Genomic DNA, 14,525 nt, shown 5'->3' with positions numbered 1-14,525 from the left:
TTACTGTTTTGTAATCTAATCTGAGGAAAACTACAGGCAGTTTGAAGTAACTACATTGTTTAAACATAGTTTGGGTTTACCAAAGCATGAGACATTGTATCTTCTAAAGGTAGACTTTAAATCAGTATTAATGACTTAGTAATTCAATTATTTTTCTTAGTTTTAAAACCTTCTTTTAGATAGATTTTAATATCTTCATTTTTCTTGTTCTGTGTAACTGCCAGCAGCTAATATAACCAAACTCCAGTGGATGATGTATGTAGCCTTTTGAAGGGACTACTAGTAAATAAAATATTAGTGGTGAATTGTGCTGTGATCTCTATTCTGAATAGTTAAAACATTTAGCTTATGTACATTTTTAAGATAACATGTTAATATTTTAACTTGTCATAAAGTCTCATTCCCATACAATTTAGACAGAGTTTCCTGAATGACCTTGGAGACCTCCCCTTTTTTTGCCTCCATCTTGTAGTATTGTATTATATTGGTCTTTTCTGCTTTCCTATTTTTCAGAAATATTAGGCTAAAAAGATGTACTTGGTATGATATTTTGAAAATAAACTTTAACCCTTTGCACTCGCTTGCTTTTTTCTCTATTCCTTTATTCTACTCGGGATTTAATTTTTTAAATACCCCAGATTTTACAAAGCGCGGCAGTAGAATAAAAAACTGGAGTTTCTTTTCATACAAACTTATTTATTTGAATTTTTTTATATTTCAAATTATTGATACATTCAAAGAGTATAAAAAGAGTTGCTACTGATGCTAACCGTGTCGAGTCACACTCGACATCCGAGTGCAAAAGGTTAAAACATTCCCTATAATCTGCTATTGAACCAATTCTAAGAACTCTCAGATAGGAAAAGTTATTAGGAAAGCAGTAAAATTATATAGATGAAGATCGATTATTAAAAATTAGGATATATTATGTAGAAAAACATCATTAGATATTGGATTATCTTAAGAACTCATTAGTGCCCCCAAGCAGGGATTTATTATTGAGATTTAACTTTCAATTTTCAGAGAAATGGAATGCTCGAATTACTGATCTACGTAAACAAGTCGAAGAGTTGTTTGAAAGAAAATATGGTAAGTCTAAACTCAAAACTTCTTGTAATATTTTGTTTATAAGCTTTTTAACAATGGAGTTTCTGTTCCTCTAACATGAGCAAGCAAGTCCAGCTCTACTAGTGAATTGTGCCTTACTTGTTTATCTGTCCCTGGAAAGACCATTGGATAGTATCTGTCCAAATATTTGAATCCTTGTTTAAACTTTCAGCATGTATATTTGGGGGATTATTTATATACAGGGTAGGGCAAAAGTAGATTTACATTTGTGAGTATGTGAAAAGGTTTATTCTTGTATTATTTATTAAGTATTGTATTATTTTCTATACAAATAACTGTAAACCTACTTTTGCCTTACCCTGTATTTGTTGCAAAGTCCTGGTTCTTGGAAATTTAATTGAAGATTATTTTCTTAAATAATAGTCTTTCTTAATCTGTTGTGTTAAATCTCTTATTCATCTAGATGTCCTTATTTTGTCTTATCTTGATATGTAATTGAGTTTAAGATCACAAATTATTTTCCTATTCTATATAATAGTCAAAGAAACAAGCAGTTGGTCATCATCTGATGGTATATATTAAATACCTAAAAATAGCAACAATTATTTTGTTTTGTTTTAATATATATATATATATATATATATATATTTAAATATATTTTATTGATTTTTTTACAGAGAGGAAGGATGAGGAATAGAGAGTTAGAAACATCAATGAGAGAGAAACATTGATCAGCTGCCTCTTGCACACCCCCTACTGGGTATGTGCCCACAACCAAGGTACATGCCCTTGACCGGAATCGAATCTGGGACCCTTGAGTCCACAGGCCGACTCTTTATCCACTGAGCCAAACTGGTTATGGCTTAAATATATTTTTATTTATTTCAGAGAGGAAGAGAGAGGGAGAGAGAGAGAGAAACATCCATGATGAGAGAGAATCATTGATTGGCTGCCTCCTGCATGCCCCAAACTGGGGATCAAGCCCGCAACCCAGGCATGTGCCCTGACCAGAAATTGAACTGTGACCTCCTGGTTCATAGGTTGACACTCAACCACTGAGCAACACTGGCTGTGTGCAACAATTATTTTAAAAGATCATGTTTTGCTGAGTTGTTTTTTTGTTGTTGTTGTCATTTGGAGGATTCTTTGCAGTCAGTTGTGAAATTGTATAATGTGCTGAATTTTAACTTGGCAATCTAATTTCTGTGGTACTATCCTGTATCACTGAATTTTTCAAAGAGAAGTTTTTAGCCGAAACCGGTTTGGCTCAGTGGATAGAGCGTCGGCCTGCGGACTCAAGGGTCCCAGGTTCGATTCCGGTCAAGGGCATGTACCTTGGTTGCGGGCACATCCCCAGTAGGGGGTGTGCAGGAGGCAGCTGATCGATGTTTCTCTCTCATCGATGTTTCTAACTCTCTATCCCTCTCTCTTCCTCTCTGTAAAAAATCAATAAAATATATTTTTAAAAAAGAGAGAGAGAGAGAAGTTTTTAAATGATAAGTCCCAATGGCATTATTTACTTTAATAAACTTAAAATGAAAATTTCTCTCTTTATCACAGATGATTACTTAACCGTCAATGAAGATTTAGGGTTAGAGTAAACTTAATAATGAATTAAATATCTTTTCCTTAATATTTTCAGTCATTTTTAAAAGTTTTTTTAGTAGTTATCCCATTTTTCAATAAAGCCTTTTGCCAGTGATTTTAATTGGTCCACTTGAAAGCAACAATGGATAACATATTCTACACAGGAAGCACCATAACATATGGGGATTGCCTTAGGGGAAGCTATTTTCATTGTTATATGTGACATGATTTTCAGATGTATGTCAACAAAGGATGTTAAATCTATCTCATTATTACTTGAAACTGTAGTACAAATATTAATGTTTAGCAAATAGACTTTTACATAAAGTACCAGCAAAATAAAGTGGGGCTGTTGGGATGGGAATTCCTGAGGGAGGAGAGGTTGAAGGGAATCCATAGGAGTCACTTGTGCTTTGGGACATTGTTGGCAGTGTCATTAGCACCTCTGCTGTTCTTTCAACGTACTTAGAAAACATTTTAGGTAACTGTGCTATGTGTATTAAAATATATAGAAGTCTTTGAAAGAATAATGGAATGTGTCTGATATGTGTCCGTAGTCATAGAAAATGTGGCATTGCTTGAGTTAGTGACAAAAGGCTTACCTGTGAAAATTTTAATATTAAGTGTAAATCTGCCTGTGTTATAGGTGAACAGAACTGATATTCTTAATACCTTTTTATCATGAAAATTTCCAAACAAAAAAGAAAGTAAAGAATCAAAGACCCTCTAAATATTCATTACTCAAGATCAACAACCTTGAACATTTTACAGTATTTTCTTTCTTGTTCTTTTCTGTCCCATCTCTCTTTTTTTTAATTAAATTTTTATTGTTCAGATTATTATAGTTGTTCCTCTTCCCCCCCCCATAGCTCCCCTCCACCTAGTTCCCACCCCACCCCATGCCCTTACCCCCCCACTTTCCTCATCCATAGGTGTATGATTTTTGTCCAGTATCTTCCCGTACCCCCCACACTCCTTTCCCCCCCGAGGATTGTCAGTCCACTCCCTTTCTATGCCCCTGATTCTATTATATTCACCAGTTTATTCTGTACATCAGATTTTTAATTCACTTGATTTTTAGATTCACTTGTTGATATCTATTTGTTGTTCATAATTTTTATCTTTACCTTTTTCTTCTTCTTCCTCTTCTTAAAGAATACCTTTCAGCATTTCATATAATACTGGTTTGGAGGTGATGAACTCCTTTAGCTTTTTCTTATCTGTGAAGCTCTTTATCTGACCTTCAATTCTGAATGATAGCTTTGCTGGGTAGAGTAATCTTGGTTGTAGGTTCTTGCTATTCATCACTTTGAATATTTCTTGCCACTCCTGTCTGGCCTGCATAGTTTCTGTTGAGAAATCAGAAGACAATCGTATGGGTGCTCCCTTGTAGGTAATTAACTGTTTTTCTCTTGCTACTTTTAATATACTCTCTTTGTCTTTTGCTCTTGGCATTTTAATTATGATGTGTCTTGGTATGGTCCTCTTTGGATTCCTTTTGTTTGGGGTTCTGTGCACTTCCTGGACTTGTAAGTCTATTTCTTTCACCAGGTGGGGGAAGTTTTCTGCCATTATTTCTTCAAATAGGTTTTCAGTATCTTGCTCTCTCTCTCTTATTCTGGCACCCCCATAATTCTGATGTTGGTATGCTTGAAGTTGTCCCAGAGGCTTCTTACACTATCTTCATATTTTTGGATTCTTTTTTCTTTCCCGGTTGGGTGTTTTTTGCTTCTTTGTATTTCAAATCTTTGACTTGATTCTTGTGATCCTCTAGTCTGCTGTTGGATCTCTGTATATTATTCTTTATTTCAGTCAGTGTATGCTTAATTTCTAGTAGGTCCTTTTTCATATCCTTGAGGGTCTCACTAAATTTATCGGCCTTTTCTAGAAAATTTTTGAAAAACTTTATAACCGTGGTTTTGAACTCTATATCCATTAGCTTGCTCTCCTCCATTTCTTTCATCTGTGACCTGTTTCTTTGTCTCCACATTTTGGCTGCTTCCCTGGGTTGATAGAGTGGCTTTGTGTGCTAGGTGTCCTATAGGGCCCAGTGGCTCAGCCTCCCCAGTTACCTGAGGTGGACACTCTTGGTGCACCCCTTTGTGGGCTGTGTGCAGAGTCTTGTTATACTTAAGCCTTGATTGTTGTTGGTATCACTGGGAGGAATTGACCTCCAGGCCAATTGGCTGTGGAGATCAGCTGTGTCTACAATGGGAGAACTTCTGTGGTGGAGACACCCTTATGAGGCAAGACTTGCTTCAGTGGGGCTTTGGTGCTCACTGAGTCTACCCCCTGAGTGTGTCCCTTATGGATCTGAGGGGTTGTAATCTGGATGGTCCTACTCTGACGCCTGGGTACACTGGCTCTTGGATCTGCGAGGAGGTGCTAATTTGGCCTCTGCCTGAGGCCACCCAGCAGGAGCTACAGAGAGATCTGCAGATTCCTTTTCTTTGTTTGGGTTTTGGAGGTGCCCGGATGAGGCCCAGCTGTGAAGCAATGCAAGCTGCTATGGGGCCTTGGGCCTTCTTTTGGATGTTCTAGGTCTCTCTGACTCAGCTGCAGTTTGTTAGGTAAGTTTAGATTTCAAAGGACCATGCCATTCATATGCAAAAGCCTCTGCTCACAACTTGGGTGGGGCGGAGTCTCAGGGCGGAGCAAACAGCAATGGCTTCCTGTCAGCCCTGCCCTAAGAGGTCCCTGGGTCTCAGTATCCCTTGGTAATCACTGCAAGCACCTCTGAGAGAAAGGCGCCCTCGAGTTCCGCCCGAAGCCAGACAGTCCAGTTTCTCCCTGTATGAGTCTGGGTCCCCAGTGTCTTTCCCAGAACTGGAGTTCAGAGCAGTCGGGAGCTTGTGTCTCCCTGCGGATTGAAAAAGACCGCCGCGTACTCAGTTGCCAGCCCTTTCCGCGCGCGCCTCCGTACCTCTCTGCCTTTACTTCTGCACCTCATTTGAGTCTCAGTGTGCTTTTCTCTTCCCTTCTAGTTGTAGAATTTCCACTTAGCCAGCCTTCCTGTGGTTCTGGATGATGTCCGTTTTGTCTTTTAGTTGTAGTTTTGAAGTGGTTGTGCGAAGCAGCAAGTTCAGGTGTTTACCTTGGTTTCTCTCAGATATTGTCCCATCTCTTTTTGATGTAAGAATATTTTAAAACTCCAGTGTCCTAGCGTCATGTCATTTCACCTCTCAAAAGGATTTTGTGCTTAATCCTTGTCATTTCAAATGGGGAGTTGGGTGAGAGGAAGGCATTGTCTTAATCTCGGTTCCACTATCACATTTAAAAACATTTAATACCCAGTGATATTTAAATGTCTCTTGTTCAAAAAAACTGACCCTTTGTAGTTTAATAAAATCACTGTCTACTCATTATAGTTTATTCTTTTCTTAGAGTATAGTGGACATCATTATTAGTTTCAGGTATACAACATAATGATTTGACATATCTTTCAAAGTGATCATTATCATATAAATCTAGTAACTATCTGTCACCATAGAAAGATATTACAATATTGAGTATATTTGATTCTTAACACTCCCCATGCTTTCCACTTTTTTGCAGCTGTTGCATTATTTTCTTCTTGGATAAATAAATCTAGCAGAATTTTTAGGTAAATCTTCTGCTTCGATTTTTAAAAAGAAAATTCTTTACACTAATGTTTTTAATGTTTAAAAATACTACTTTCATTACATACTGTATGTGTTAGCTGATATCAACTAATTTGTTTTTCTGGGTTCATTTATGTTCAGATTTCAAGAGAAAGTCTGGCTAGGTCTACATTACTTCAGAATATACATTAGTTCATTGCAGATTTGGTTAAATAGAACTCTGGCATCTTTGGTGTTCTTTTCTTTTTAGTTCTTTTGTACTATTTTATTGATTCAAATATAATAAATGAAAATAAAGATTAATTATAAAAGTTACAGAGCAATACATATTCAACTATTTTGTGCTTAATCCTTATTATTTAATGATTTTTCTCTTTCTCTTTTCATTCTTAAAGCTCAAGCTATAAAAGCCAAAGGTCCTGTGACGATCCCATACCCTCTTTTCCAGTCACACGTTGAAGACCTTTATGTAGAAGGACTTCCAGAAGGAATTCCTTTTAGAAGGCCATCTACTTATGGAATTCCTCGCCTTGAAAGGATATTACTTGCAAAGGAAAGAATTCGTTTTGTGATTAAGAAGTAAGACTTGCACTCTTCTTTGTTCATGATTAGTGCATTTTTTTATATTGTTGACAACTATTGACCACTAGACTATATTTAAATTAAGTTTTAATTATTATACATATTATTTTATTTTCCACTTGTCAGTGTGTCTGTGTTAGTCATGTCAGAGTTGGCTTTCGGAACATGAACACCTATTCATATATGATTGCATACAAATGTAATTTTCTTTTCCAATTTTTGGCTAAGTATGCTAAAGAAAGTAGTAACAAAGTATTTATCTCTTGTTTTTTATCTCTCTCTCTTTTCCCCGCCCCCCCCAACCCCCCCAAAAAAATTAATAAACATCCTCGGGTGAGAATTAAAAAAAAATTAGTGCAGCTATTGAATTGGAAGTGTAAATGCTTCCGTTTAAAAATGGCAGCCAGATCACCCATTTTTGTATTTTCTACTCTCTTATAGTCTATGAAGAGTACAATAAAAGTTTCAAAACTAAGAGGGCATTTATCAACATATTTTTGCAATGGAAATTTCCTATTATACCCATGAAACGAGTACTAGATATATTTGTAAAGGAGAACAATTGGAGAATAGTCTAGGAAATGATAAAATGTAATTGCTAAACAAAAATTTTCAGTGACAGGGCTAGAAGGTTTGTAGTCCTCATCAAGTAACAACTGATTTAAAGTGGAAAGAGAAGTATAAAAAATGAGTCGCCTCATAAAATTTCAGTGCTCTAACTCAGGATAGGGGAAAAATTCATTTGGTTCTAGGGAGTAAAACCAGGTCATCCACAGGGAGGAACTTGTTGCGAACAGATTTTTTCCCCCAATAAATTGTGGTTTAAAGATTTAGTAGTCTCACCCTAGCCAGTTTTTCCCCCAATAAATTGTGGTTTAAAGGTTTAGTAGTCTCACCCTAGCCAGTGTCAACCTGTAGACGGAAGGGTCCCAGGTTCGATTCCGGTCAAGGGCACCTGACTGGGTTACGGGCTTGGTCCAACGTGCAGGAGGCAGCCAGTCAATGATTCCCTCTCATCATTGATGTTTCTATCTCTCTCTTCCTCTCCCTTCCTCTCTGAAATCAATAAAAATATATTTTTTTAAAAAGATTTAGTAGTTTCTTATGAAATTGAATGGTAAACACAATGCTTGTTCTAAAATCCTGACATAAGCCAAGAGCCATAAACAACAATCACCCTCCCCCCTACATATTGATGTATTAATAAGTTTATTCTTTTAAGAACTCTTTTGTATTGTCATTTTATTAAATTGTTTTTTAAGTTATTTGAAGTTTATTTTTAATAACAAAATAAATGTATAACTTATTTTAACAGGTTTTGCTTATGTTTGCTAATCTTAAAGCATATAAAAACCCTGTTTGGATGTTTATGCAAGCTTATCACAAGTTACTTTATGCTTTGCACATCCTGTTTCAAGGCCTTTCAGTAGACTCATTTATAGGAAACCATCTTCCACATTTGGAAAGGACGTTGTAAAGCCTTTCCCCAAAGGATAATGTGGTTAGTCCTTATAAGCAAAAACTGTTTTGTTTATTTAGAAGGTTAATTCTATAGAATTTAGCAAATGTTTTATTTCACAGCTCACTAATGATCAAATATTGTGTATATCATTGACCTAATCCTGTATTAGATTCTGTCATTTCTGGAATTATTGTTAATGTAGACATGGTTATACTTATCTTTGTTGCCTCTCACCGCGCCACCCCCCCTTCCCCCCCCCCCCCCACACACACACACTCCCAATTACTTTAGGCCAGTGATTGGCAAACTCATTAGTCAACAGAGCCAAATATCAACAGTACAACGATTGAAATCTCTTTTGAGAGCCAAATTTTTTAAACGTAAACTTCTTCTAATGCCACTTCTTCAAAATAGACTCACCCAGGCTGTGGTATTTTGTGGAAGAGCCACACTCAAGGGGCCAAAGAGCCACATGTGGCTTTCGAGCCGCAGTTTGCCGACCACGGCTTTAGGCCATTACAATAAAATAGAGTGATACGAAAGTTAGATTGGGAAAATTATGGATATTATGTTTTATGGCCCATTTGTGTATTAGGAAAAAATTTAAAAGCAAGTGTATTGTCCTACAAATATGAGTATTACAATATATTTAGGATTTTTATCATTAATTTATTGATATGTTGAAGTAAGGTACTAGTAGTCTTGAATGAAATGTAAAATGAAAGGTACTCATTTAAAATGTTTGTAGTTTGCTTTCTTTGGTGTTATGCTTTTATAAAATGCCTTTGGGTTGCAAAGTTAACTCTTTTTCTGTCAGGACGCAGGCTCTATGAAGCATCTTATTAAATACCTAGTAATGTGTAATTACCATTGAGTTTTATTACTCTGAGGAAATCTCAAGAAATTAGAATTTAATTTTACTCAGGAATCCAGCTTGTCTTTTTCTTTAGAAAATGGTCTTGATGACTGAATATTAAATAAGTACTAGTAGTTACTACTTTGATCAATATTACCTTGTGAATATTTCGTACTATTTCTTACCTTGCAGACATGAACTTCTGAATTCAACACGTGAGGACTTACAGCTTGATAAACCAGCTTCAGGAGGTAGGTCTCCAGTCATATCAGAACCTTATGTATAAGAAATATACAATGTGCTCTAGCTGGTTTGGTTCAGTTGGTAGAGCGGCAGCTTGCAGACTGAGGGGTCTGGGTCTTACCTTCAGTTCCGCTCAGGGACACATGCACAGGTTGCGAGCTCAATACCCAGTAGGGGGCGTGCAGGAGACAGCCAGTCAATGATTCTCTCTCATCATTGATGTTTCTATTGCTCTCTCCCCTTTCCTCTCTGAAATCAATAAAGATGTGTGTGTGTGTGTGTGTGTGTATATATATATAAAAGCCTAAGCGACTGTCCGACCAGTAGCTATGACACGCAGTGACCACCAGAGGGCAGGCACCCAACCCTGGAGCTGCCGAGCAACAGCAGCTTTGCAGAGTGCCCTCTCGCACTCCGGGTCCCCTTAGGGGATGTCAGACTGCCGGTTTGAGCCCGATCCCCTCAGGCAAGGCCGAGGGACCCACCTGCCAGAGGGACCCCGCTCACTCCGCAGACGCCCTGTGAGCCCTGGCGCCACCCCAGGTGCGGCTGCCGGGTTGGGACCACGGGAGGTTGGCTCCAGGACGTGTCCTGCCCATCTTGCCCAGTCCCGCCCCACCAGCCACCTTCTAATTAATTTCTTTTCAGTGTGCACAAATCCATGCACCGGGCCGCTAGTCTATATATATGAAAGGCTAAGTGACCGACCCGGCCAGCTGGTACATATGACATGCACTGGCAATTTAAAAATAAACATTGACTTGCTCATGTGCGATACATATAAAGCTCTCGCTGGCACCAATCGCATGCGTGTTTCGATCTGTCATTGTCAATCGTGAATTTGGTTGTTTTTGTTGACATTCTGAAGCTGAAAGAAAGTGGCATCGTCCACAGAGTACCATATTTTCCGGCGTATAAGATGACTTTTTAACCCAGGAAAATCTCAAAAGTCGGGGATCTTATATCCCGGAAAATACGGTATTTGGGTTTTAAGCAATCTATCTAATAATAGAGTAGTATGCAAATCATCACTCCGCTACACTCACAAGCCACGCCCACCAGCCACGCCCCAGCCACGCCCACCATTCAATCTGAGTGAGTATGCAATTCAACTGAAAACATGGCGGCAGCCCCGCCCCCCAGCCTCTCCAGGTCTCTGGGAGTTGGAGAAGTCAGGCGCCAGCGCCTGAGGCTGGCTGCAGCCACAGAGACCAAGAAGCCCCCTGCCCCATGATCCCAGGCTGCAGCCAGCCTCAGAAGCCTCAGGTCCGCCTGCCCAACGTCCTGGGGAAATGGAGAAACCAGGCCCAGCGCCTGAGGCTGGGTGCGGCCGGGAGACGAAGAAGCTGCCCGTCCCATGATCCCAGGCTGCAGCCAGCCTCAGAAGCCTCAGGTCCGCCTGCCCCATGTCCTGCAGAGACGGAGTAACCGGGCCCCAGCACCTGAGGCTGGCTGCAGCCACGGAGACCAAGAAGCTGCCTGCCCCGTGATCTCAGGCCTCAGCCAGCTGGAGAAGCGGTTCACCCCACATCCTGGGGGAGACAAGAAACCAGGTGCCAGTGCCTGAGGCTGGCTGCAGCCCGGGAGATGAAGAAGCCGCCTGCCCTGTGATCCCAGGCTGCAGCCAGCAGCAGAAACCTCAGGTCCGCCTGCCCCACCTCCTGGGGGAGAATTAGAAACTGGGCCTCAGCGCCTGAGGCTGGCTGCGACCTGGGATATGAAGAAGCCGCCTGCCCCGTGATCCCAAGCCGCAGCCAGCTGGAGAAGCCGCCCTCCCCACATCCTGGGGGAGACAAGAAACCGGGTGCCAGTACCTGAGGGTGGATGCGATCTGGGAGACAAAGAAGCCGCTTGCCCTATGATCCCAGGCTACAGCCAGCTGGAGAAGCTGCCCACCCCATGTCCCCCCGCCCCACGTCCTGGGGGAGATGGAGAAACTGGGCCCCAGTACATGAGGCTGGCTGCAGCCCGGGAGATGGAGAAGCCGCCCACCCTGCGGTCCTGGGCACCAGTACCTGTGGCTGGCTGTGGCCTGGGAGACAGAGAAGCCACCCACCCTGTGGACCTGGGCACCAGTAACTGTGGCTGGCTGTGGCCTGGGAGACAGAGAAGCCGCTCACCCTGTGGTCCAGATGCCAGCACCTGCAGCTGGCTACAGCATGGTAGATGGAGAATCCGCCCACCCTGCAGTCCTGGGCACCAGCACCTGTGGCTGGCTGTGGCCTGGGAGACAGAGAAGCCGCCCACCCTGCAGTCCTGGGCTCCAGCACTTGCAGCTGCAGCACAGGCGAAGCCCCCTGTCCACCATCCCCTAAGGCTGCAGCCAGCCTGGGCGCCTATGGCTGACCAGAGGGAGGGAAGCCTGGATCCTGGGTGCCTGTGGTCAGCTGGAGGAGGGAATCCTGGGTACCAGGTGTGGGCCGAGGCAGAGGTAGTTAGGGGCAATCAAGCCAGCAGGGGAGCAGTTAGGGACAATCAGGCTGGTAGGCAGAAGCAGTTAGGGGCAATCAGGCAGGCAGGTGAGCAGTTAGGAGCCAGCAGTTCTGAATTGTGAGAGGGATGTCCAACTGCTGGTTATCCCATGAGGGGTCCCAGATTGGAGAGGGTGCAGGCCAGGCTGAGGGACACACTCCCCGCTGCCCCCGCCCCCGTGCACGAATTTCGTGCACCGGGCCTCTAGTCTGATATATATTGTCAGAAATTTTTCTAACCTACCGTATTTACTGGCGTATAAGACCCCCAACTTTTGAGAAGGTTTTCCTGGGTTAAAAAGTCGTCTTGTACGCCGGAAAATACGGTATATCTGAAGACCAACTATTGGCACAACATACCTCTGAAGCCGGCGTTGTCAACAAAATATGTCTGAAGAATAACTATTGGCACAACGTACCTCTGAAGCTGAAAGAAGCCAGCGTCATTGACAGAATGTATCTGAAGACCAACTATTGGCACAACGTACCTCTGAAGCCAAAAGAAGTCATTGTCATCAACAGAATATGTGTGAAGAACAGTCATCTACAAGTACTACCAATACTGGTAGGAACTGCCTTCATAGCAAAAATGAAGTAAATGAGGATGCAGTTAACGAGCATAGTGGAATGACTGTTACATGTCAATTTTGCCTATCTCTAAATTTCTCCGATGAAAAACCATCTGATGGAAAATTTACTTGATGTTGTTATTGTTTATTTATTAATCAATTTATATATTATTTTCATATACATTTTACTAATTTTCTTTCATCTTTGACACTTCTATTATAGAGAAAGGGTGAATAACGATATTAAAATATTCTAATTAATTTCATTTCAATGTGCAGGAATCCATGCACCGGGCCACTAGTATATTAATTTAAAAAAAAGAAATATACAATGTCAAAATATTTCCAATGCTCTCTAGAACAATAAACTCATTTTCTTCATAGCAACCCATTATAAATAAGTACAAATCAGCATCATATTTTTGGGTAGACCAAAAGAAGCATGTCCTACTTTTCAGATGCAAACATTATCTGGGATAAAGTATTGAACAAATTTTTTTTTTTTTAATATTAGTTTCTTCCATTCCCTGGAGTTATACATTCTTTTTTCTTTTTTTTTTCAATATATCTCTTTATTGATTTCAGAAAGGAAGAGAGAGATAGAAACATCAGTGATGAGAGAGAATCATTGATCGGCTGCCTCCTATATGCCCCCTAATGGGAATCAAGCCTGCAACCCAGGCATGTGCCCCCAGCCAGAATCGAACCTGGGACCCTTCAGTCCGCAGGCTGACGCTCTATCCACTGAGCCAAACCGGCAAGGGCTTTTGAACAACTTATTACCCAAGTATACATTAGCCAATTAAATAATCATTCATCATTATACCCAGGACATAACAAGATATACTTCTTAAAGCATATAGATAGCAGTATTACCACTTGTTTGTTAGATGTGTTTTGAAGGAAATACAATTGTGATTTGTTCTCTTGCTTGCGTTTGCAAGAGAGTAGAGTGGGGTGGATATATAAGATAGAATTTGAGCCCTGGCCGGGTAGCTCAGTTGGTTAGAGCATCATCCAGATACGCCAAGGTTTGATCCCTAGTCAAGGCACATACAAGAATCAACCAATGAATGTATAAATAAGTGGAACAACAAATCAATCAATGTCTATGTCTCTCCTCTCTTTCTCCCCTTCCTTCCTCCCTCCCTCGCTCTCACTCAAATCAATAAATAAAAATTTAAGTCCAGCCAGTGTGGTTCAGTGGTTGAACTTCAACCTGTGAACCAAGAGGTCACCAGTTTGATTCCTATTCAGGGTACATGCCCAGGTTGCTGGCTCGATCCCCAAGTAGGGACTGTAAAGGGGGCAGCCAATCAATGATATTTCTCATATGTATTTCTATCTCTTTATCCCTCTCCCTTCCTCTCTCTCTAAAAATCAATAAAAACATATTTTTAAATATATTTTTATTGATTTCAGAGAGGGAGAGAGAGAATCATCAATCGGCTGTCTCCTGCACGCCCGCCGGGGATCGAGCCCGCAACCCAGGCATGTGCTCTGCTTGGGAATTGAACCATGATCTTCTGGTTCATAGGTCGATGGTCAACCACTGAGCCATGCTGGCCAGGCAATAAAAACATATTTTTTAAAAGTTTTTTTAAAATACAATTTGCATCACTTAGAGTTTGTGTAGTGGAATGATTGCTAGTAATCTAAATGTCTAAATGTCTCATTGCTTAAATCTGCTAGCTGTTTCTGAATTGTACTATTTTCTACCTTTAATTATGAAGCTTTAGGGCACCTATTACCTATGTAAAATTATCTTAAATTATAAATTTCCATTTTGTCATTTGTTTTATTTGTTCTTACTCTTTTTATTCAGTGTTAGCACTGTTTTAATAAACACATTCTGAAATCATAGGAATAATTTTAGTCAGAAAGGCAAAATGATATTGCCTATTTCATAATTATATTAGTGCCATCAAATTGAGGAAATACTTTTTATTCTTACAGTAAAGGAAGAGTGGTATGCCAGAATCACTAAATTACGAAAGATGGTAGATCAGCTTTTCTGCAAAAAATTTGGTAAGTCTAATTTTCCCCCCAACTAAAGTATATTATAGAATAATTTTCCCAAATTTT

The 14,525-nt window shown here is 40.3% G+C and overlaps 1 protein-coding gene across 7 annotated transcripts in view; it reads left to right on the top strand.

Annotated features, from left to right (window-relative positions):
• GTF2I (general transcription factor IIi) overlaps positions 1-14,525 on the top strand; it is a 146,249-nt gene that overhangs the window by 96,699 nt on the left and 35,025 nt on the right. For all 7 annotated transcript variants that reach the window (XM_079786626.1, XM_079786625.1, XM_079786629.1 and 4 more), the window contains 4 exons: positions 1,024-1,089; positions 6,653-6,836; positions 9,350-9,408; positions 14,397-14,468. In XM_079786626.1, the coding sequence (XP_079642752.1) occupies positions 1,024-1,089; positions 6,653-6,836; positions 9,350-9,408; positions 14,397-14,468 (381 nt within the window). The remainder of the gene's footprint in view (positions 1-1,023; positions 1,090-6,652; positions 6,837-9,349; positions 9,409-14,396; positions 14,469-14,525) is intronic.

This window comes from Cnephaeus nilssonii (assembly GCF_951640355.1).
Source record: "Cnephaeus nilssonii genome assembly, chromosome: 2".
NCBI classification, from domain to species: domain Eukaryota; kingdom Metazoa; phylum Chordata; class Mammalia; order Chiroptera; family Vespertilionidae; genus Cnephaeus; species Cnephaeus nilssonii.
This window is presented reverse-complemented; position numbering and strand designations above follow the sequence as displayed.